The following is a 21,998-nucleotide window of genomic DNA, read 5'->3' as shown; positions in this document are numbered from 1 at the left end:
GAAAAGTCATTAAGTGATTAAGTAATGTTCTTGATTTGACTGAATCACTGACAAATCTTCTAAAAAAAATTTAATAAGTGTAGAACAGTAACAGTAGTAGTATTTTAAACCAACTACAAACCTTCCCTTTGGTCCAGTTTTGTTGTCAGGGCCAAGCTGTGACAGGACAAAGTGTGGACCTTTGGCGCTGCCTGCATCAAATACATCCATACTGGCTCCTGCTGCAGGAACGGCCTTAGGTCCAGGCCTCTGGCGAGGGGTACGTTTGCGGGACTTTCGCGGCACCTCTGTGTTATCATTGTATGAGGAAGTGCTCATGATGCTAAAGTTGGACTGAGAGTCATCCACCCAGATGCTGCTACTCTGCTCCGAGTCCAGGGGTGTGTCATCCTGGCAGGACATGCGGCTATCGTCAAGCAGGTCTTGTGGAGGTGGGGAGATGTTCAGAATGGTGCGGCGCTTTGATGGGGTCATCTGATGATGTGTTGGGGCATCCTGGGATGTAGCAGCTCTTCCTCCTCCCAGCTCACCGTTGCCCCTGCCATTTGCGGCACTGCTGTTGTTCCCGCTCCCACCCTCTGCTCCAACAATCTCTGGTACCACTCTGCTATTCCTGGTGTCCTCTGGATCCACATTTCTGTTGTGAGCTGGGTTCAGGTCACAGGCTGAAGTGCTGGAATGCATGGTGGAGCTAGATAAGGTGGAAAAAGCACTGCGAGGGCCTTCCATGGTCAGAGAAGAGGACATGGCATCTACAGTGTAAATAATTAGACAGTGAATACAGGCAACTCAACCGGAGTTGTCTAGCAGTCCCATTCAAGCAGCAAAATATGTTCATTGTTCTTAATTTATTTTTTTCCCCCAGTATATATGTATTTTTTTTAATTATTTCATCCAAATAAAATTTCCCCCTTCTCAGTGGATCTTATTTGTGAGTGTCGGTGGAACATATAATATCTGAGAATATGTATATATGGAGCATGTGAAGGGCAGTTGAGATGTGGCTGTAAACAATAACTTACTTGTACTTTTATTTAATCTGAATAATTATTGCTAGCGTTTTGTCCTTGCTCTAGATTACTAGCAATCATGATAAAAGTGGTGAGGGAAGCTAAGAACAGTAATAGAGTAATATAGCTCTTTTTTTTTTTCCTTCTGTCCTTTTCTTTTTTTGCTACAAAAGTACAATCTTGGGATTGAAAGTGGCCACAGAGACAAAAACAAAGAAAATTCTGACCTATGAAGCAGAGAACTGCAGACCATTTAATATGCAGACACTCCCTGCTTCAGAGGGAACTTCCTGGAATATAAAAATGAGACAGCGAATAAACAATAAAAGCTGAGCAGCAAAACTTTTTTTTTTTTTTTTGTAGATTAAAGAAGATGAATATGATGTACATAGTGCCCGGCCCACACCCCACGAAAAAAAAAAAGCTTCAGCATGCAGGTCTATGCTGTAATTTCAAGCATCCAAATACTGGTCTGCACAATGAACTAAACCAGATGAGGAGTTGGGGGTGGGGGGGTGGGGGGAGGGGGGTGGTTAAGCTGCGGATCGTAAAAACTGAGTTAAGAGTGCTGTTAACATTCTGGATTGTAAGGTGTCTAATTTGTTTACAAAACACGCGGTCAGACAGAAAAAAGCCAGAACGTAGAGTGTTATTGTCATTTTGAGAACGCATGAAAACTCAAATACTTAAATGATCACAAGCCAAAAGGATAGTGGAAACACGAAACTATGAAAAAATACAGAACAAGGTCCATATTTACATTCATAGTAAATATGGACCTTGTTCAGTATTTTTTTCATAGTTTCGGGTTTCCATTATGCTTTTGGCTTGTGATCATTTAAGTTTTCATGCGTATATATATATATATATATATATATATATATGTATATACATATAGAGAGAGAGAGTATTTTTTGTTTCACATTAGTTTAGTTTAGCTTAGTGTAGTTTTCTGAGTCACTGGGGAAGTAGAAGGCAGTGGCAGTAGACAGTGTAAATAATGCAGGCCAAATGTGTTTCAGATAGCTATTCATTTGTTTGGTCTTCAGGCATTGCAAGCAGACACCTGAAGAATAAGGAGTGGGGAGCTTTAGGCTTAAGCAATGGGTTATTGTGCCAGTTGATAACGTTCTTTATTGGTGCAAGCTGCCGAACAATTTCAGACACGCAAGCCTTAAGTTTCTGAGTGTAGAATCAGTTGGCAGCTTTGTAGTTGTCCTATCTTGATTGTGTTACCATTTTTTGTTAACAATCTTAAAAAAATCTTTAAAAAAAAAAATACCTTCAAATTTGTAAGTATGGGCCCATGGAAAAAAATGTCACTTCTCAGAGGAAGTATGTAGACACCACAATGTTTAAAGAGCACAACCAACAACAACTTAAAACTTTGCTGCATTAAGAGTCTCTTGACACTTCTCTGATTTCTATGAATTTCTGACATGGTTTAGACCTGTATGCCCTTTGTTGTGTGTGCACAGTACACTGGTCTTGTTTTGTTCTCCTGCCATGTTTAATGTCATCATAAAACCAGGTGGTAAAACTGTTCAGGGAAACGTTTTCCAGCGATTGTTTAAAACCAACATTGCAAACATCACGATAAAGTCTTGCTAAAAATGATTCTTTGTTCTGGTGCGGAGCCTTCGACAAACTAGACTACTATATTTATCTGCTAATATGATTTTCCTCTGTGAACAGCTCCCCCTTTGGACTGCAAAATGGCCAGCTAGGTGATTACGCCTGCACAAAGCCACCTGATCAACCAAAAATAGATAAATAAGTGAATAAAATGAAAGTAAGGTCAGCTTGCTCCAAGTAAAAACACATCTCACACCATCAATGGCGCATAGGCCAACCATTAAACTAAGTTGAATGCACTTATGATGATACTGAAGAATAATTCAACTGGAAAATACTACATTTATGTATACCTTCACTACCTTCACTTGTTGCAGCGAGAAACAATAACAAACTTATATAATAGCCGGAGAAAACAAGCAGGTACAGGCAGCAGGTATGTTAGACTGACATGACTCCAGAGACATTAACTTCCTTCTCAAGCTCTCTTTTTCTCACATGGGGAAAAACACAAAGTAGCAGGCTGGTTGTTTGACAGGCTTTCCTGCTGCATGCAGGTGTTTGTTTGCCTTAAGATACACACTGGTACGCGGGCTATGGTTTTTGGGGTGGGGCAAGATCAGTCCTGCTCACAGAGAGGGGTAAGGATAAGAGAGGCAGGATCCTACCTGATCCTAAAGGAGCTGAAGGGAGACGCCCTGCCTCTCCGCCGCTTGTTTGACTCATGACTTCTGGGGTCTGCTGAGTGGAGGAAGGCAACTGCAGCTCTCTGGGAAGAAAGTCATACACTGACTCTGTAGTGAGAATAGAGGGAACCAATAAAAGGAACAATAGAGTGACTCATCAATTGGAATTCATCTTTGATCAGAAATCCAACTTAATATTGAATTCATTTCATCGGTAATCATACTGTAATCGGACACAAATTACATATAACCCAAATTACGCAATTGTACGAGCATACCCAGGACCTGATTGGCAATTTATCTGATAAAATGACAGGGAAATTCCCACCATACAGAGCTACATCTGTGGGAACAATGCGTTCCTCCATGAGTTTAGATCCCAAACGGGCTTCCACCTCCCTGTCACTGTCAAATTCTGCAACAGGCTACAGGTATGTGAAAACACGCAACAACTGACTGTCCCCTTCATGATGGCAGCACTGTGCAGCGCTTATGAATTCATGTCTGGCAGGGAAATAGGCACCAAAAACTAGAGCAGCCGAACCAGAGATGTTATCTTTTGTTTTCCACTCATTCTTCTTGCTTGTCAAAGCCTGACATCTACATTACCTACACCGCAAGACACCAGCAACAGCACAGTCAGAGGTTTGGATGTGTTATGTAAGTAGGGACTGTCCTAGCCTTGAGGTACTCACCTCAAACAGAGATGACAAGAGGTTTACAAAGGTCTGGCCATCTCTGTTTCTTGTTACTCCACAAGCACACCCTCGGATTAATTTAGTGTGAACCTTGAAGTCTTTAAATTACTTGACTTGGGGCAATTTAGTAGATTTTGCATAGATTTCTCTGCTGCTGCAAAAATCTGTATGCACCTGCTTGCATATACATGGTACACGAGGCAAGAGACTCCATGAGATGTGTAAAACTGGACTTCTGATGACACTTTTTAAGACACTGAGGAAATGGCACCAATCCACGGTAAAAGATAAACAGTGACACAACAGATCAGAGTATAATGTGTAGATCATTTAAGGCTTAAAGTAAGCTTCAGCTGCACCCATTTGACACTTCTGTTTACTTAAAATTTTGTACCTGGCAGACAAAAAGGCACCAAAAACAAATGTTAGTAGAAATCTACTGTGTAAACTATGTTGCATTTTATGGAGTTCTTTAATAACCCAGAACAAAAATGTATCCAATTCCATCGCCTGTAGATGTTCTGTCGCAACACCGTTCATTTCTTTTATCTAAAATAGTACCTCGGGGCTCTGAATACACCTCGTGGAGAAACAAACCAAATGGAATAAAACAAGCTACAAAGAGGCTGAATCAAAAGCTGTGGCATACCAAATAAACGCCAGATCTCATTACAAACACACAACAGGGTTATACAAAGCCTTTTCTCTCCTCTCTGTGCCTGCCTCGGGGGGGCAACAATACATGGGGATGGGAGAAAACCTTGGGTCAACAGCATGACAACACTTTTACTAGCAGCCTGATTCATCATCCAAATAATATGGTATGAACTTGGGGGCGGCCATTACAGTCGCCTGACTCTCTTCTCTGCCAACTGCCAGCTTTAATTACTTGCAGCTGAGTCCCAGGGTTTGGTGTGTGTATCAGACATTTAACCCTCCCATTGTTACCACTCACTGTGTACAATAGACAAACCTGGGACATACTGAAACCAGCCCATTCCTCTTCCCTCCTAAAGCCCTTCAGTCTCCCAAAGCTGCGGAAACCCTGGTTCCCATAAACAGAGCTTAAAATTGGACTCGGCAAACTGTTATAACTCACTCTGAGGCAGACGTACACAGAGGATTCTGCTGTGTTGGTGCTGGTTATTTGCTGTGTTCTCAAAACAAAAAAACAGACACACATGCATGTGCATGTGCATGTGCATGCACCCCCCCCACACACACACACACACACCACACACACACACACACACACACACACACACACACGCACACACACACACACACACACACACACACACACACACACACACACGCACACACACACACACACACACACACACCACACACACCACCCCCACCACCACCAGGGCCACAAAAAATACTCTCTCCACTCGTGCACTTACACTTTAACTCTACAGTCTTCTTGGGGCTCACCGAGTAACAGCACATGCAGCTACATGTGCTCTGGGTGAGCAGCCCTTCCAGTAAACAGATTGCCAACCGCACAGACAGAAAATATGCACTCTCCTCTCCGAGCAGTGGTCTCGAATCACTGGCTGGCCTGTTCAAAGTGTTTCCACAGTCCCAATGACGTTTTTGGAAACAGGAAAAAAAAATAAAAAAATCGTATTTCGCTGCATGTTTGTTTCCTCTTAAGTAGACAGAGCGCTATTCTTTATTTATATGTGACAACACAGTCCCTTTCACACCGGAGCAGATAAAAAAAATAATAAAATTTTCTTTAAAAAGAGAGACAGTCCTCCTCTTTAGCTGGGAAATAAACCATACGGACTCACACACGCCCCACGTGATGTTTTGATTTAACTCTAAGACTACAGCCGTGTTGTGCAGACCACTGACCACAGAAGAATTTTCATTTTCTGTCCATTTGTGATAATCTTAACATCAGACTTAAACCTGACCAAAAACATTCAACTGACACCGTGTGGTTAGTTTTTTTTTTTTTTTTAAATTAGGTCTGCTCATGTCACTAACACAGTTCGATAAACAGAAATTGAACTGAACTGAATAAGTTTTCTCTCGCTCACAGCTAAGTAACAAACCACATGCATGTGATATGTTTATATTGTAAGTAATGCAGACTAAAGGTGAAAAAAGAAGGCACTCACCATGTGAATGGCAGGACTTACACTCCCATTCATTTCCCTCACATTCCTGCTGCTTGCTCTTACTAGCCCTGGCACCTGGGGCGTGGCACTGGTTTTTGGCTGAGTGACTGATTTAACTCTCTTCTGTCCCCCTCCTCGACTCCACCTAGCTCTCCCCGTCTCATGTTTATTGTGCTTCAGACCCATTTCTGCGCTACATCTTGCTCAACAGGTTAGTGCTATTGTCATGTGGAATCCTGTCGAGCAGAAACAAAGCAGTAGTATAACCTACTTGCTGAAATACAAAAAAAAATCACTGTTACACAAGGTGGACTATTTGAACCTGGCCTGAATCGAAGAAGATGTGATTATGTGGACAGGATTAAGCTCCACATGTCTGTGCATTTGGAGATTATTCCAAGCAGTGAAGAAAAAGCAGCGAACGGGCTGGCGCCCGCAGCGACACATGTACAACAACCCTGAAATGTTTACAACCAAGCCTACACAAGGGCTGCCTGGGACTCCATAGCAACACGGATCAGGGGACAAGTCTTTTGAGCTTTTGTGTCTCTCGTGAGCCAACATCACATAAATGGAGAGATAAAACAGTGTGATCCAAACTCAACTGAAGAAAATAGCAGTGACGAATATAACATAAATTCAGTAATCGAGTCACAAAATTAGCTTTATACTAATTGTACTTTCTCGACACTTTAAGGATAATAAAGTTCCAATTTCATTTGCATTTAGGAAACAGATTACTTCATGTAGCTGTATTTCATCTTTTCACATGGACATGAAACTGGACAATAAATTACACTTATTTTCTAACTGCAAAGTATTTAGTTCAGTCATCTAATGATTTATCACTGTGTATATTTTAGGTGTGTCTTTATGTTTAATAATTGTTATTTTTTCTGAACTTTCAATATCATCTGCTAAATAAGGTTTGGAATAATGCTTTTTATTCACTTTGTGCCCCCTCCTCTGCTACTTCTCTGTGATGATTAAATACCCCCTCATGCATTAGTACTGATAGTATTAGTATTTATATTGTCTGAAAGTAACTACACATTTCTACTTTCATTCACACGTTCCAAATGTCAGTGCTAATGAATGCCTACTCCTCCTATTCAAGTCGAGGTGTATTATCAAGTTGCTGCTGGGCTTAGATAATGATAGTGGCCTAAATTTAACCAAAAATAATTATAAAATAATAAAAATAAACACTGAGCACATATTTCTGAAACCAACCACAGTCATCCACGTAACGCATCAGATTTGATCAACTTATTTCCAAATTCAGGATACTTTGGATACGCTGACAGTATCAGTGAAAACATATCAAATGTTAGAGGCACTTATTGATATATTTCAATGGCAACAGAGACTTCAGGTTCAAAATTGATCAAAAGAGTTGAATGAACAACATTCTAAGCGTTAGGTAAGACACTTACAAACTTGTCAACGCTCATGGATTGCAGTTGTTGATTAAAAATACTCCGACGTTTTTCCAAGTTTCTAACTCAGCTGTGACTGCGAACTTAAAGGGGAACTCCGGAGCATTTGAAGCGCAATCCCATTGCTAGAGGTTGTCAAATACTGACGGTAGGACACAGACCGGTGCAAATCGGCGCTCCCTGTGCAGCGATTGCGCTGTTTGCGCAGCCTGTCATGCTAACCAAATACGTGGTGGCTAGGGGCAAGCGCTAAACCTTCCACGTAAAACAACAACTTGCACACTGCAGAAACGTCACACCACTTTATAAACCATCCGACAATAAAGTCACAAGCCTTACCATCAAAACCATATGCATGGTTCTCACATTACTGGCATGGGGACGTTACAAAACAACTTTATAAACAGCATGTCACTTACCTCTTGTCGGTAGGCGCGCGCATGTGAAAGCCCAAAAGAGTCAATGGATGATACTCCCATATACAAAACAATTATCTTCTTTAGAAAAAAACTGCGTTCAAGTATTTAAAACATTAAAACAATATTACTGGGCATGTATTATTGTAATGTTTTAAATACTTGAACGCAGTTTTTCTAGAGAAGATAATTGTTTTGTATATGGGAGTATCGTCCATTGACTCTTTTGGGCTTTCACATGCGCGCGCCTACCGACAAGAGGTGAGTGACATGCTGTTTATAAAGTTGTTTTGTAACGTCCCCATGCCAGTAATGTGAGAACCATGCATATGGTTTTGATGGTAAGGCTTGTAACTTTATTGTCGGATGGTTTATAAAGTGGTGTGACGTTTCTGCAGTGTGCAAGTTGTTGTTTTACGTGGAAGGTTTAGCTCTTGCCCCTTAGCCACCACGTATTTGGTTAGCATGACAGGCTGCGCAAACAGCGCAATCGCTGCACAGGGAGCGCCGATTTGCACCGGTCTGTGTCCTACCGTCAGTATTTGACAACCTCTGGCAATGGAAATGCGCTTCAAATGCCCCGGAGTTCCCCTTTAAGAGGAAACACTTGGTATTATTGCTGGAGGTTGTCTTTATTATTTATGAATTACAAATATATTTAACTTAGATATACCTTGATCATACGTATATATTCAGCCCCATTCCGCTTCTACAAAGTGAGCTTCATATCATTTTAGTTTAGACAAACTAACCTACTAAAAGCAGTAAATTGAGCTTCTTTGTGGAGCGTATTGAATTCTTCCTCGGTTTGATTTACATAGGGATACAAGTCAACTTTCCTTTTAACTGTACGGTCTAACACTAATATGCTCGCCAATTTCCTGAGTCATGATGACTCAAGAATGTTGCGTGAAAAGGCTTACAGTCCTTACTTTGCAGCCAATTACACAACAGCAGCCATATACGAAGTCACATCATTGCATTTAACCAATGATTGTATTCGGGAAGGATCCTGACACCGATGATGAAGTATTTACTGATGAGGAAACAGACTACACTATAAAAGATACGGCAGGTGAAATCAAAGCCACTGAGTGGTAGCTACTGTCTGTATCTTTTGATTTTGTCATCAGCGACAGCATCTAAACTCAAACATGCACATGTGCACACATAATGGTTGATGTCAAAAGCAAAAGACCGGGCGTAAGACATTCCAGCAAGGCGCTGATAACAATTAACTGTAGCTGCTGATATTTTCTTGAAATCTATGCTGCACTGACCACGGTTCGGTATTCCTACTCAGGCGCGTAATCACCTTGTGCTCATCTTGCTGACCAAACAGCAAAAGCTGCTTAGTGTGGCTGTAATCTTACAAGAATACTTTAACAGGGGGGGGGGGGGGGGGGTTATGATACACACTTGATCACTTTGAGCAAAAGTATAATTTAGATTCCCCAAACTGCATCTTTATTTCATACAGACTTTGGTAGTCACAGGTCGATCAACATGTGTGATCAAGCGACGATAACAAACATTTTTTGTTTAAGTTACTGCCTTAAACATTAAAATTTTGACACCTCCTACCAATTGTCGGCCTGTTATAATCAGAACACAACAGCTTGACCACTGCTATTTCAGTTGACCAAATATTAATTATTGTGTAATAGCAAGAAATTGTTTCCAATCACTTGTATAAAAACAAATGGATTAAACTAACAGATGTCTCCTATTTCTGTCACTATTTCCATGTCGCCTCACAGGTTTCAAGAAGCACGTCCTTTTACTAGTTTCTTCATTTTCATCAATTGAGCCACCACATTTTGATGTGCTTCCATTTAGCAGTATGGATGATATTAGCTGCAAGCCAAAAACTTTAGCACCTCAATGGGCACATTTTAGCTTGAAAGAAAATAAAAAATGACGTAAACAACCAGCGGTGACTGAACAAAGAAACCGACGCATGAACACACCGTAAAGACGACTTCCAACTATTTGCGAAAGAAGAGATTTTGTGTGATATGTTAAGTTAGCCGTTTGCTGTGTTGGCACTGCCACCTCACTCCTCGTGCACTCATTCGATACACTAAGCAGCCAATCGGAGTCAGTTCTCTAACTGACAGACAGTGATTCAACATGCTGAATTGGCTGAAAAAATGTTGCGGGAGTCCGACAATGGCCACTGTGCGTTACAGACTGAAAATAGACAGAAAATAGACAGAGAATCCTGATGCTAGAGACGTAACAGAAGGCTGATCTTCAGCACCGTATTTAAGGACCCTAAAATGCACAGTATGTGTGTATTTTTAAACTATTATAAGGATTGTAACATTAAAAAGGGACATACTTAAGAAACATAATCACAGTGACGCTGACAGCTTTTTAAAAAGGTCTCTCAACCCAGTCATTTGTAAATGTGTAGGTCAGAGAGGCATTCTGAGTTTGTGACATGTAGCTAATGCTGAAGAGACCGTGAAAAACCTCCAGGCAGCAACTTCCATGGCTTGCTTTCAACAAACACCAACCACCGTACTGACTTTTCAAAATAGCCCATTGAGCCTCCTGTGAGAGCCAAACCACACCACTGTAAATCATATTCGAACACAGAATGGGTTGTTTCTATTGTATTTATTATCACCACAGTGTGCAGTGGAGTCAGTTCTAACGGGATGTTATTTGGGACTGGAAACAACATGGGGAAATAATCTGCCGGCTTTTAGCACTGTTTTTAGCAGAGGACTCGAAAGATGAAACAGTCCCTGAACTCCACATCAAAGCGTATCTTCAGCAAGCAGTGGAATCCAAACAATTTACAGAGGAGAGCGCACAAGCAAGCTCCCATACATGAGCGGTCACCGAATAAAAAAAAAAAAAAAAAAAGAAAAGAAAAAAGCCATGTTTACACAGAAACTCTGGAGCCAACTAAACTTGTTCACATCACTTCCAGTAAAATCAGACCATGACAAATTTTCAGAGAAACTTATTCTTTCCTGTGAATCAGAGACAACACACACACACACACACATATCAATAGCATACACAAAAATTGGAACTAGTGAGCACAATACAGGCATTTCTGTTCAGTAAAACCATGCTGAGGCAACAGGAAGAGAGTTTGGCAACACAGCACGCAAACACAGACAGTGTGACATCACACAGCTGCCACGCTAACTGCATTTATAGCCAATCTGAATTTAGATGCTGCTATATACAAATGAGACACATTGACATACACTAACATGTTTGTATGAGAAACTGGGGCAGCACATAGCTCATCTGGTTGAGCAGGTGCCCCTAGGGCAGAGGCCGAAAGGCGGCTCAGGTTAAAGTCTCTGTCTGCCCACTTTCCTATATCAGCTGTTTGATTAAAGAGCCACCAAAGCCCCGAAAAATCTTAAGAAAACTGAATTCCATTAAATGGAGTAGAAAGAGGGCCCTGCGATGGACTGGCGGCCTGTCCAGGGTGTACCCCGCCTCTCGCCCATTGACTGCTGGGATAGGCTCCAGCCCCCCCGCGACCCGACCGACGGATTCAGTGGTATAGATAATGGATGGATGGAGTAGAAAGAGAGGAATGCTGTAGAATTCTTGAACCGAAAAAGAAGTGACAGAAATAATTAAGCCTTTTGTCTCATATCTGTACAATGTGATGCCACACCAGAAAGAAACAGCCAGCATGGCTCAAAAGGTAATTAAATCTGCCTACCAACACGCTCAATAATTAGCACGTTGTTTCTTTTCTCTTTCATCCATGTGCATGCAACTAAAGTGCACTACTGACATTTCACTGCAGTAGCTCAGATCTAATCAGTCTCCTCAATGAACCATTACCAAATTAAAAATAATTACAGATTGCTGAATAAAAAAGGGTTCATTGTTAGATAGTGTCGCCAGTGTCGGGCACACATGAAAGCAAAAACACCGGTCATGTTACGATAGAACGAATCCTGGCATCCACGTGAACGTTGCTCCGACATAAACCCAACCTAGAGATGGGTAGAAAATGTGTTGCCTCATCTACAAAAACCCCTGAGCACCACAACATAGCACCCAAGTGATCAGGCCTCCAACTGCTCATGTTCAATACTGATCTAGAAACCTCTGGATGCACAAGAACGAGACTAATCCACGCCGGCTCCAGCTCATAATGGTCCTCACAGGACCCAAAGGATCAACCGCTGACATCACAGTGAGAGGATATCAAAGGACACCTCAGAGATCCTGCGTCTGTGCTCCAACCAGCAGAGCTGTTCTGGAAGCAAGATAGATCTTTGAGCAGATAATTTAGATAAAGATATAACAGATTCCTGTCAACCCTCCTCTTAACAGGGAAGCAGCACACGGTGCACAGTCCATTTACAATCTCAGCGAACATGATTTAAAAATAGCTTCTGGTGTTGTAAAAGATGACTTATGGAGACCTTGGGAACTAACTTCAGAGTAAGTTGTTGATTCGGTTGATAAGAAAGAGGGAATAAATTGATAAAAAAAAAAAAAAAAAAAAATCTGCTTGCACAGGATTATTATCTAGCACACACTGGGAAGGTCTGTATTAGTCTTGAGGCACTCAGAAATTCACAATAGAGCAATTGAGAATAAGAATGTAGAAATAGAAACCTAATGCCAAATTTCTGTAAACCAAGAAGTCGTTGCAAAACAGTCGCTGCTTTAAACAAAAACAATCTGCAGGTCTGCTCAGACCTTGCAATACTCGTCTCCTCCATCGATGCCTACCCATACTGGATGCAAGTTTTATTTCTTGCTATTTTACACGGTCATGACAATTTGTTGTTGCAGACTGCAGAGTAAGATTACGCCTACACCTTCAGCTATTAATTACTTAAGAAGATTTGTTGTAAAGTCTAATTAAGGATTTGGAATGTCTGCTGATTAGTTCGGCAAAAACAGAAGCCAAGAGGCAGCAAACACCACAATCACAAAACAACGGAGCAGTTAAGGGCCTTTGTTTTAGTACCGAACAAAAGAATTCAACTGAGACGCAGCTGATTTTGGGGTGACGATGCAAGTTCATTTTTACAGTTATTTATCTCGAAAACACTCACACGGTTCAACCCCACATGCTAAAACAAGAACAAGTTTGAAAAAAAAAACAAAAAAAAACCTGTCACACTTCTGCTCATCTTTGCGCAGGTCGAGGCTTGTTAAGATTTAAGACATGAACGTCATCACTCCTGCTGATGAAGTCTTATTAGACTCATCAAAAAAGAAACTTCCCCTTATGCCAAACTCTGAATCATGAAGGAGTGGCAAGAGAGTGGAGAGCAACCATGAGGCAATAACACAATATAGCCAAACATTGCCTTTTAAACTTCACAAGGAGGATGAGTTCAGTGTGCTATCTCAATCAGCATGACTGCAGTTTCATTTTACCAAATTACAACAACTGAAATGACAATGAAACTATTCTGCTGAGTCCAGGTTTACCTTTTCGAGTCTCGACTTGTCCTGAGGCATGCACTCCCACTGTGCCTTCAGTCCCCACACACAGGTTTTAAATTAAGCTTTGAGAGGGCACATTGACACGAGGTTAAAAAGACTCTAATGTAGTGAGAAGCTGTACGGACTTCCATGAGTTAATCATTTAAAAAACAAAATGAACATGCCATAAAGAGGCTTCGCATCTAAACTCAAAGTCTTTCAAACATCCAAATTACTTACCATCCCAAATTAAGTGTTTAGTCAGTGTTTAATGTGAAAAAAAAATGTGCAAACACTTCACATAAGTGAGAAAGTCCCTCAAACTTTTTGCAAATATTAAACCAACAGACGCTCAAGGAGCCACCTTTAGTCAGAGGTGTCAGGCCGTCCTCACCCTTGTTTTTCATTTGGTGTTAAATTGTACCAATGATCGTCTGAGCAAAGGAAACTGTAGAAGGTTTGCAGTAAATGTGTTACTTTTGGCCGCTTACTGTCTATCTTATTGTGTTGAATTTGTGCTATTGTGCACGTGTCTTTCAATACAACTGGAGAAAAATACAAACAATGACAGGATACGTGGGGGGAAATTGGATGAACCGATGTTGCAGTTCATTCCAGTCTTGTCAGTCAGCCAAGGAAGCAGCAAATGACTCAGAAAAAGGAGAACACCGGACATTGAGACACAAGAGCTGTTAAGCTTTAAGATGGATTGCTTTACTACTTTATGCCAAAGGTGTTCAGCATTTCAGAACATTTTGATACACCTTTCTGTCATGTGTATAATGTGGAAACAAAATAACTCCAGACAGATCCATCTCCTGTAGGCACCACCAATCTGGATCATGTTCTTAAAATCATACACCGAAGACACTGTGTAGTAAAACTCAAACATCTGAGGGGACATATTGTCAAGGAGCTCAAGAAAACTGTACTATCATGTGGACCTAAATAAGCCCTGGAACTTCATTGCACTGCCATATCAGCATAAACAGAGGCTAAGCTAAGGCTAAGATCTATGCAGCCTCGGTCAACTGGTACAACTCATCCACAGTTCAGTCCTGCCTGGGGACCTTGGACCCCTGTGAAAATGCGTCTTTAATAAACAGCCTCTCACGCATTTACCAACAATCGTGTCAACACATATGTAAATGTGTTCCCCAAACCCTGTGCTGCCATTGCCAAATCTGGCCACCATGACAACAGCTAATTTCACTTCAAGAGAACAGTATCAAACAGTCCGCTGCCCACCAAACAACCACGATCACTCCTGAGTTGTGCAACATTGAAATAAAACATGTCAGGATGATGGACAAGTTAATTACTTTATCAGCTAATTCCCAATACCAACAAGAGTCAGTTACTGTCAGCTAAGACTACAGACAGAGCAACGGCACAGGAAGTGGATGGGTATCATGAGAGAGGCAAGAGACAAGAGTAGTGGTGTTAAAGGTCACAAGAGTCTGTGTTCAAAAAGACCAAAGCACCTCAGAGGGCTTCTTGAAAAACAATTTGAATCAACAGCTCTCTGGCACAGTTGCAACAAAAACTGAATATGATAAGCTTAGCAAAGGGGGAGTTTATTGTAAGGCTGGTGTATTGGATTACATGGAGTTGCTGTTCTAGTTTCTATTGTTTCGGTGTAAAACAAACATTCTTTGCCATTTTTTGTTGTTTTACTACATTGAAAACATATCCCATCTTATCATTTACCGTTTAACATTGGCAGATTAGCTGCGACCTTAAATGTGCGTTTAAAACCCAACTCAGTCCTTTAAAGTTCATTAGGCCATTGTTTAGCAGCAGTCTTTCTCTCATTTTGAGCCGGGGAAAAACCCTGGCAGTGGGTAGCGCACTCTGTAAGGCCAAGTTATGGGCTTCTGACACCTTAACTGTTGCATCTCATCTGCCAATGGAAAGACGGTTGGCAGCCAAGATTCACCACACTTAATATTTAATGTCTTAGTTCAGAATCATCTTGCTCTGGAGAGAAGCACGAGTGGCTGCTGTTAGATCTCACAGGTGCTTTGGGCTTCTCACACAAGAGTGGGAGAAATCTTCCACAAGAGTGCAAGCAAAAGCATTGGGCATGATGACCACTGCCCCTCTCACTTTAGACAAGGCAGGCACTCTGCAACTGGATCTGAAAAAGTATCATCAATTTAATTTATGGAAAAGCTTTGTTTCTATGGCGTGCTCCACGGCAACGTTTACCCATGAAATAATCTCCATTCAACAGGTGTCTTCCCATGGCACAAACTTGGTTAACCCCAGCTCACGGATACAAAGGTCTCCTATTCTTTACACTAAAAGAATGTTACTGGCAGAATGGAAAAACTGCAACGGCAACATGCTTGTAATACTTCAGAAGTTATCCGAGTGTGACACATTCAATGCACATCATAAAATCTATAAAGCGATCTGTAGTGCGGGCAGAATTGTCACGCTGAAGACTGAAAAACAAGCTTATTTGCATGCAAATGTTGACACAAAATCCCCGACATCCAGCGACAGCAGTGTTCAGTGTTAAGATGCTACACAATGTCAGTTTTCTAATCATTTTGAAAACAAGTTTGAGATATTTTTTGCCATCTTTAACTGTTTTTTTTTTTTTATCCCCTAATTCCAGGATTATTGATAATAGCATTTGTGCAAAAGTACTGCTTTTGATACATAGTACAAGAACAAAAGGGAGTCTGAGGACCTCTCAAATAATGGCAAAATAAATAAAACACATGTAAATGTTCAAGACTTCTACCGTCACACAAAGAGAACCCTTAAGTATCAGTTTCAGGCGCTTCAACAGGTTAAACCACTCACTGACACATTGATATGTCGCGGCCAAAACAAAGTCACAAGTGTGCAGTAAATACCAGAGGAGGCCATATTTTGACCTGACCCTGATTAGACTTCTTACCGAAGTTTGGTTAGAGTTAATGATTAATCAGAGTGATTCAACGGAAGATAAAGGAGTAAACAGCACGCCGCATTTATAGGTTGCAAGGACTGTGCATCACGACATGACTTGCACCGAATGAGCCCATCAGCTCTAACAACGATACTAACCGAACTATGTATGAAGCACTGATTTTCACTCATTGTCAGAAGCAAATAAAAAGGCTCTTCTTTAACATGTGCACTCTTATTGTTACAAATCAAAAACAACTTTAGGAAAAGTTGACAGAGGAGAGATAATCCTGCAAATATCGTTGAAAGTTATATAGAAATAAACAATTGCATGACTTTGTAATATTTAAATAGACACGGGTGAAATGACCAAATGTCCTGTGAGTCCAGATGCCTGTCTGTCTGCATTCTTTCTCTTTCATCACTCTGGCCTTTTATCAAGGCCTTCCCCAGATTAGTTAAGATGACAGTTCTATGCAGCTTAGAGGAAAGGAAACGTGATTCCCAGCTCATACAATACACTTAACACAACTTCATTAGGATATTATCACCCAATAAGGAACTGCTTTGCTTCTTGTTAGCGAAAACATTTTGGGGGTTTGAAATAAATCAATCAATCGAAGGCTAGTTTGGAAAATAAAATCATTGTTCCAAAAAGGGAACGTGGTAAACTGTTGAAAACACCGAACCAACCTGAATGGAGTAGACAGTAGATGTGGTCGCAATGACTTCTTCTATGGTGTCCAAACTGAACTGGTGCACACCAGAGAACCAAACTAGCTCTCAGCTGGTCAACATGCAGCAATAGTGATGCTATCGTCCTCAATGAGCCTACAGGGTTGATCCATGTTCACCGAACAATGATGGCAGCTTAATTTCAGAGAGGGGGAAACACGTTTTATACACAATTTCAGGCACGCGCACGCTTATGTGGTTGCGCCTGCAGAGCAAAACAACACCAAAACAAAGTAGCAGCCTGAAGTATGTAGAACAGGTTTGGACCACAGAAAGCTCTGAATGACAACAAAACATTGTATCTGCCTCATGATGTTTACAATGACCAGAGGTTTTTAAAACCACTGATTTGTGAGTTAATCGTATCAGAATCCACGACACAAACACATTTCTGTTCCAAAGCACATCTGGGATTGGAGCCCACCGACGCGATATGTCTTAGGCGTAAACATTTTAGAGTACAGTTCTTATCCTTCTTTTTCCTCCGTGGTACTCTTTCTTTCATCATCTGATATCAACAAGCTTTCAAGGCAGTCAAGTATTTTCAAGCGCATGCCGCTAAGTTTGCTTAACACAGCAGAGTCAATATTAATACAGTGCTATTTAAGCCCAGGTTTATACACAGAGCAGCCAGAGAGTTAATAATTGACTAAGATTTGGTGGGTGTCAATAGAACAAACAAAAAAAAGAACCATGTCAAGATCTGAGGTCTTACAATTGTTAAATGGACTCCCTAGATCTTATAGCAAAGCCATAACATTCCTCATATTTACTGTGAAACTGCTGTGAAGACATTTACTACATCCACTGACCAAATATCCCTCACCAACCACAAAAGGTAGGATGAAATGCCTTCCTATCCTGAGTGCTATTGTTACAGGGTGTTGTTTTTCCTCTGTATTCCCTGAATTACCCTAACGCTAAATATATAAGCTGGCAAAACACGACAAAAGTTCTGACAGAGTTGCAATTAGCTAAAAATGCATTAACCCAACAGGGAATAAGTGTCAATAACCTGTCAATACTGACCGCGATGAGTTGGGTTTGTCTGGGAAACAAAAGAGTAAATCTACAAACGACCCGAGAGCTAGTCTTAAGGACAAGATGTAAAATTAACTTCTCACACATGGCGAAGTCAACAAAGCGGACTCAAATGGAAAGTGGTGGGACTGGCAATCAAACGAGGCCGGCTCAAGATAACATTAACAACAGTCGATGACTTTTAAACGACGGATTTATCTGGTGCACAAGAACTGACTCCGAGTCATATCGTGAGTTAAATGACACGAGTTAAAATGATTTTTTTTATTTCTCCTTTCCTGTTTGCATCATTGGTTGAACACGATAATTAGGAGCAGCATTGTAGAAGCTGTATTCTTATAATTCATTCATTTGTAATGCATGACCAGAGTCTGGTTATTGGAGGCATAGAAACCATGAAAAATGTAATTGAATTTTTCCTTACTTTGTTTTTGAACTACTTAAAAAAGTAGCAAACCAAACTGCATGTTTTTCATTTTGCTAAATGAACTCACTTCAGCGTTTTTCTTCTCTGTGCACTCTTTAGGAAAAAAACTGAAAGAGATGTTCGGCTTAGCGTCGCTTAACGTTAGCATTTTTTTTCCCGGGTGTCAGTAAAACGATGGAACAACATTCAGAAAGCCCAGTTCGAGTTATAGTTTTTATAGGTTTATCAAAAGCAACACATCCGCACTGGGATTTGCAAGATTTGTTAGAAACTCTGGACACGGCACAGATATTCCGTTTCAATTCCTGCACGTGAACCTTTGTAGTGACAGACATTTTTACAAAGTATTTAGCAGAATCAATCAATCTCTTCACACAAACTTGAAAAGAAACAGATATTTTCCATTTGTTTTTGTTTTTTCAGGTTGAAGGGTAACTTCACTCCCAGCTCTAAGCCTAAATCCAACCGCTGCATGCATTTGAAAAACCCTAAAAAAAAAAAGTGAAGAGGCCACTGAGAGAGCCGCAGGGTCGGCTGTGGGAAGGTTGCCCGGCGTGGGCGTATATGCAGAAAGAGTCGCTCACTGCAACAGAAAAAACTGGAGAGACAAGGAGTGGACACTATGGAGGAAGACTGTAGGGATCCCAAGCAGCATCGGTTTGAGACAATTGCCCCACCTTCAACAATGCTCAAAGCTGGAGCGCTCAAAGCCAAGGCAATGCATGTGCAACAAAAGCATAGAGCAATCTCTACATGGTAAGGTAACATTGATCTAAACAAAAAGGAAGCACTCTGCCCACGTATGAACTACTGTGCTAAAATTGGACTTGCATGTAGATAGCTGGCTAAAACAAGCATGACCTCCTGTCAATTGTGTCAGTCATCATACATTTTAAAAATGAACAAATTCACACCTGAGGGGAGAAGTGGGACAGGTTTTATAAATAGGAATGCAGCTCATAGCCTGACAACATCTTCATGAGCAGATTCAATGGAAACGCTGGGCTTGCCAGGTGTAAAAAACCTTTGAAACTGAAAATGGAACGTTGAATCCTTTCCCACCCCCTGAAAGTTGTGATAAATATATAATATATATATATATAATATAATAATAAACTTCAGAAGAATCCTCTTAAGCCGACTTTCCCCTGACTTTACAGACTGGCCGAATAAATGTGGAGATGAGAGCTTGGTCAAATTAATTCAAGTTTCTCCACAATGACAATCAACATATTCTGGGCCAAAGTGTCAATTACCAATCTACTTTCAGCAGCATGAAAACAACAGGGATAGTTTAGTCCATACTCACACACACTATTCATTTACCATAACAAGTCTCACACGATCTCTGTGTATTTGAGCTGGTTCTGTCTTCAAAGTAAAACCATTTTCAGACTCAAACACTTAAGACGGCCAACTTAGTCCGGTCTTTTTCCGCAGTTGCTGCCCACAGAAGCACAGCACAGTGGGAGGCTTTCTGCTGGAGATGCGCTCTCCCAGCTGGAAATGCAAAGCAGGGGCTGCGGCTGTGTAGGGCAAGTGGGAGGCAGCACACGATGGAGAAATGATGGTGTGGAAGTCACTGTGTTTTCTTTAAAACATTTTAGGAACAGCAGGTGAGGCTCCTTATTGTGTTGATATGAGTGCTGCATGTATAACACCAGGGATACCAGTAGATATCAGCATACAGAGCAGCAGCAAGGACAAAACTCACCAGCACACACGCTCGCTCACACAGTGGCAGCAAACACTCCAGAATTTTTGCTGACACCTTTGCACATTGTCTCATCCGCTGGTGTTCTGGAGATTTTACAAGGGGGCTGGGAGGGGTCAATTCACATATTTGATGACTGGTTATCATCAGGAGCAAGCACAAAGAGCTGCCAGACAGAGCTAAAGCTAGGCCAGGTTTGCAAGAGCCCCTCGTGGTGACAAAGTGGGGACTACCAGAGCTTTGATATGAATTAGTGGTCTGCGCACAGGCCACATTGCTATTCCTGAACAATGGCTAAAATCAGAGGACTCCAATCGCCAAATGCCTCTCCAGTTAGTCTGTCTGTCGGTAGCTTTGTACAAAAAAAAAACACCAAACCGAAGTTAAGGATGCCAGGTAAAAAGGTGGAGCATGGGCATAGGAAGGACCCATTAAATGTCGGTGTTGATCTGAGGAACTTCTCTTGTAAATTGCAACGTGAGCCACTGGTCTCGGCCAAGATCTGCAAAAGCATTTGTGATCATTTCTTAATCTCAAATCATGACATTGACTTTGCAGTACCCATGATGGACGAAATGGGATACCAAATTGCATCCATTCAAAGATTTAATTTCCTAATTGTTTCTGTTCAGACTACCAAGCTGAATGCGGCAAAAAAATAAAGATTTTCTACATCTTGGAGGAAAAAGACATATTCACCTATCTTACTCATGCTTATTTATCTATTTAATGGATGAACCTTTATACAATATTGACGGTTTACTTGAGTAAGTCATTTTATGGAGTCCATGTGCCAGCACAGGATAGAGAAAGGCCGTTTTTCAAACTGAGCACCTGGTGTTATGAGTTTAGTAGAGTTCAGTTTGACTGTCTACACGTTGCCTCAGGCTCCCTCTGATGATTACACAGTTTATGTTAATGAGCCCACTAGCGCCACTGTGGGAGCAGTAAAGTGCATGCATATGAGTGCATGAGTGGTGCCTCGCGAGGGCGGAGGGGGGGGGGGCTGCATCGACGGCCTATTCAAACAACCCACAGAAATAAGATATCACTGTTTTTAAGCTGACAAGGAGATAGTGAACTGGTCTGACCGGTGTATATGCAGCAGCTGAAGGCTGCGGTCTGGCCAAACTGAGGGCACAGTGCGTATCTATGCAGACTTGTGTGTGAGGCACAAAAACTTAGCCGCAGATTATTACGAGCAGGCATGTGACAGAAGGTAGTTCATAGATGAATGTCACTGAAAGGGGCTGACCGCCGCCTCTCACACTCATACCACCAGTTTGAGACCAACCACGGGTTGAGGGGTAAGTTACACATTTACAACCTAAAACAAACAACAAAAAGAGAGAGAGAAAAATAAAGAAAAAAAAACAGATTGTGAGTGTCATCTTACCTTTAGAGTACAAGGATCTGGGAGAATTCAGGTCGAGGTCCCCGTTGAAAAGGGAGATAAAGTCAGAGGGCATCGCAATCCCTCAGACTGAGGAAACCGGACACCCTCACTTAACACACAGCGTCGCGACGCTGAAATATAATATTTTCTCTCTGACGACTAAATATTATTTGAAAAAAAAAACTTATGTCAACCAACTGCAGTTAAATGCCTGAGTTTGTCGTTACAGTTTGGCAAACTGTCTCTGTTGCCACTCGGCTGGTGAGTCCCCCCCCTTGGTCTTGCTCCGAAGACTCGTGTTTGTTGTCAACGGCCGAGCGGAGCGGCTCACGCGGGGAGCTACGCCCACTCCTATGACGTAACACGTACCAACTACGTCCGGATTTTTG

General features: G+C 41.4%; 1 protein-coding gene across 6 annotated transcripts in view; it reads right to left on the bottom strand.

The window, feature by feature from the left end:
- Nucleotides 1-21,917, bottom strand: part of nfat5b (nuclear factor of activated T cells 5b) — a 33,661-nt gene extending 11,744 nt beyond the window's left edge. The window contains exons 1-3 of one of the 6 annotated variants that reach the window (XM_075460682.1): nt 21,610-21,917; nt 3,254-3,379; nt 122-752 (exon numbers count right to left, since the gene is read on the bottom strand). In XM_075460682.1, the coding sequence (XP_075316797.1) occupies nt 122-752; nt 3,254-3,379; nt 21,610-21,682 (830 nt within the window). In that variant the 5' untranslated portion in view covers nt 21,683-21,917. Of the gene's footprint in view, nt 1-121; nt 1,758-3,253; nt 3,380-6,101; nt 6,401-21,609 lie in introns of those variants that run through there. The other 5 variants (XM_075460700.1, XM_075460694.1, XM_075460688.1 and 2 more) reach the window with 5 other exon arrangements.
- Between the last annotated feature and the right edge of the window lie 81 nt (nt 21,918-21,998).

This window comes from Odontesthes bonariensis, chromosome 1, assembly GCF_027942865.1.
Source record: "Odontesthes bonariensis isolate fOdoBon6 chromosome 1, fOdoBon6.hap1, whole genome shotgun sequence".
Taxonomy (NCBI): domain Eukaryota; kingdom Metazoa; phylum Chordata; class Actinopteri; order Atheriniformes; family Atherinopsidae; genus Odontesthes; species Odontesthes bonariensis.
This window is presented reverse-complemented; position numbering and strand designations above follow the sequence as displayed.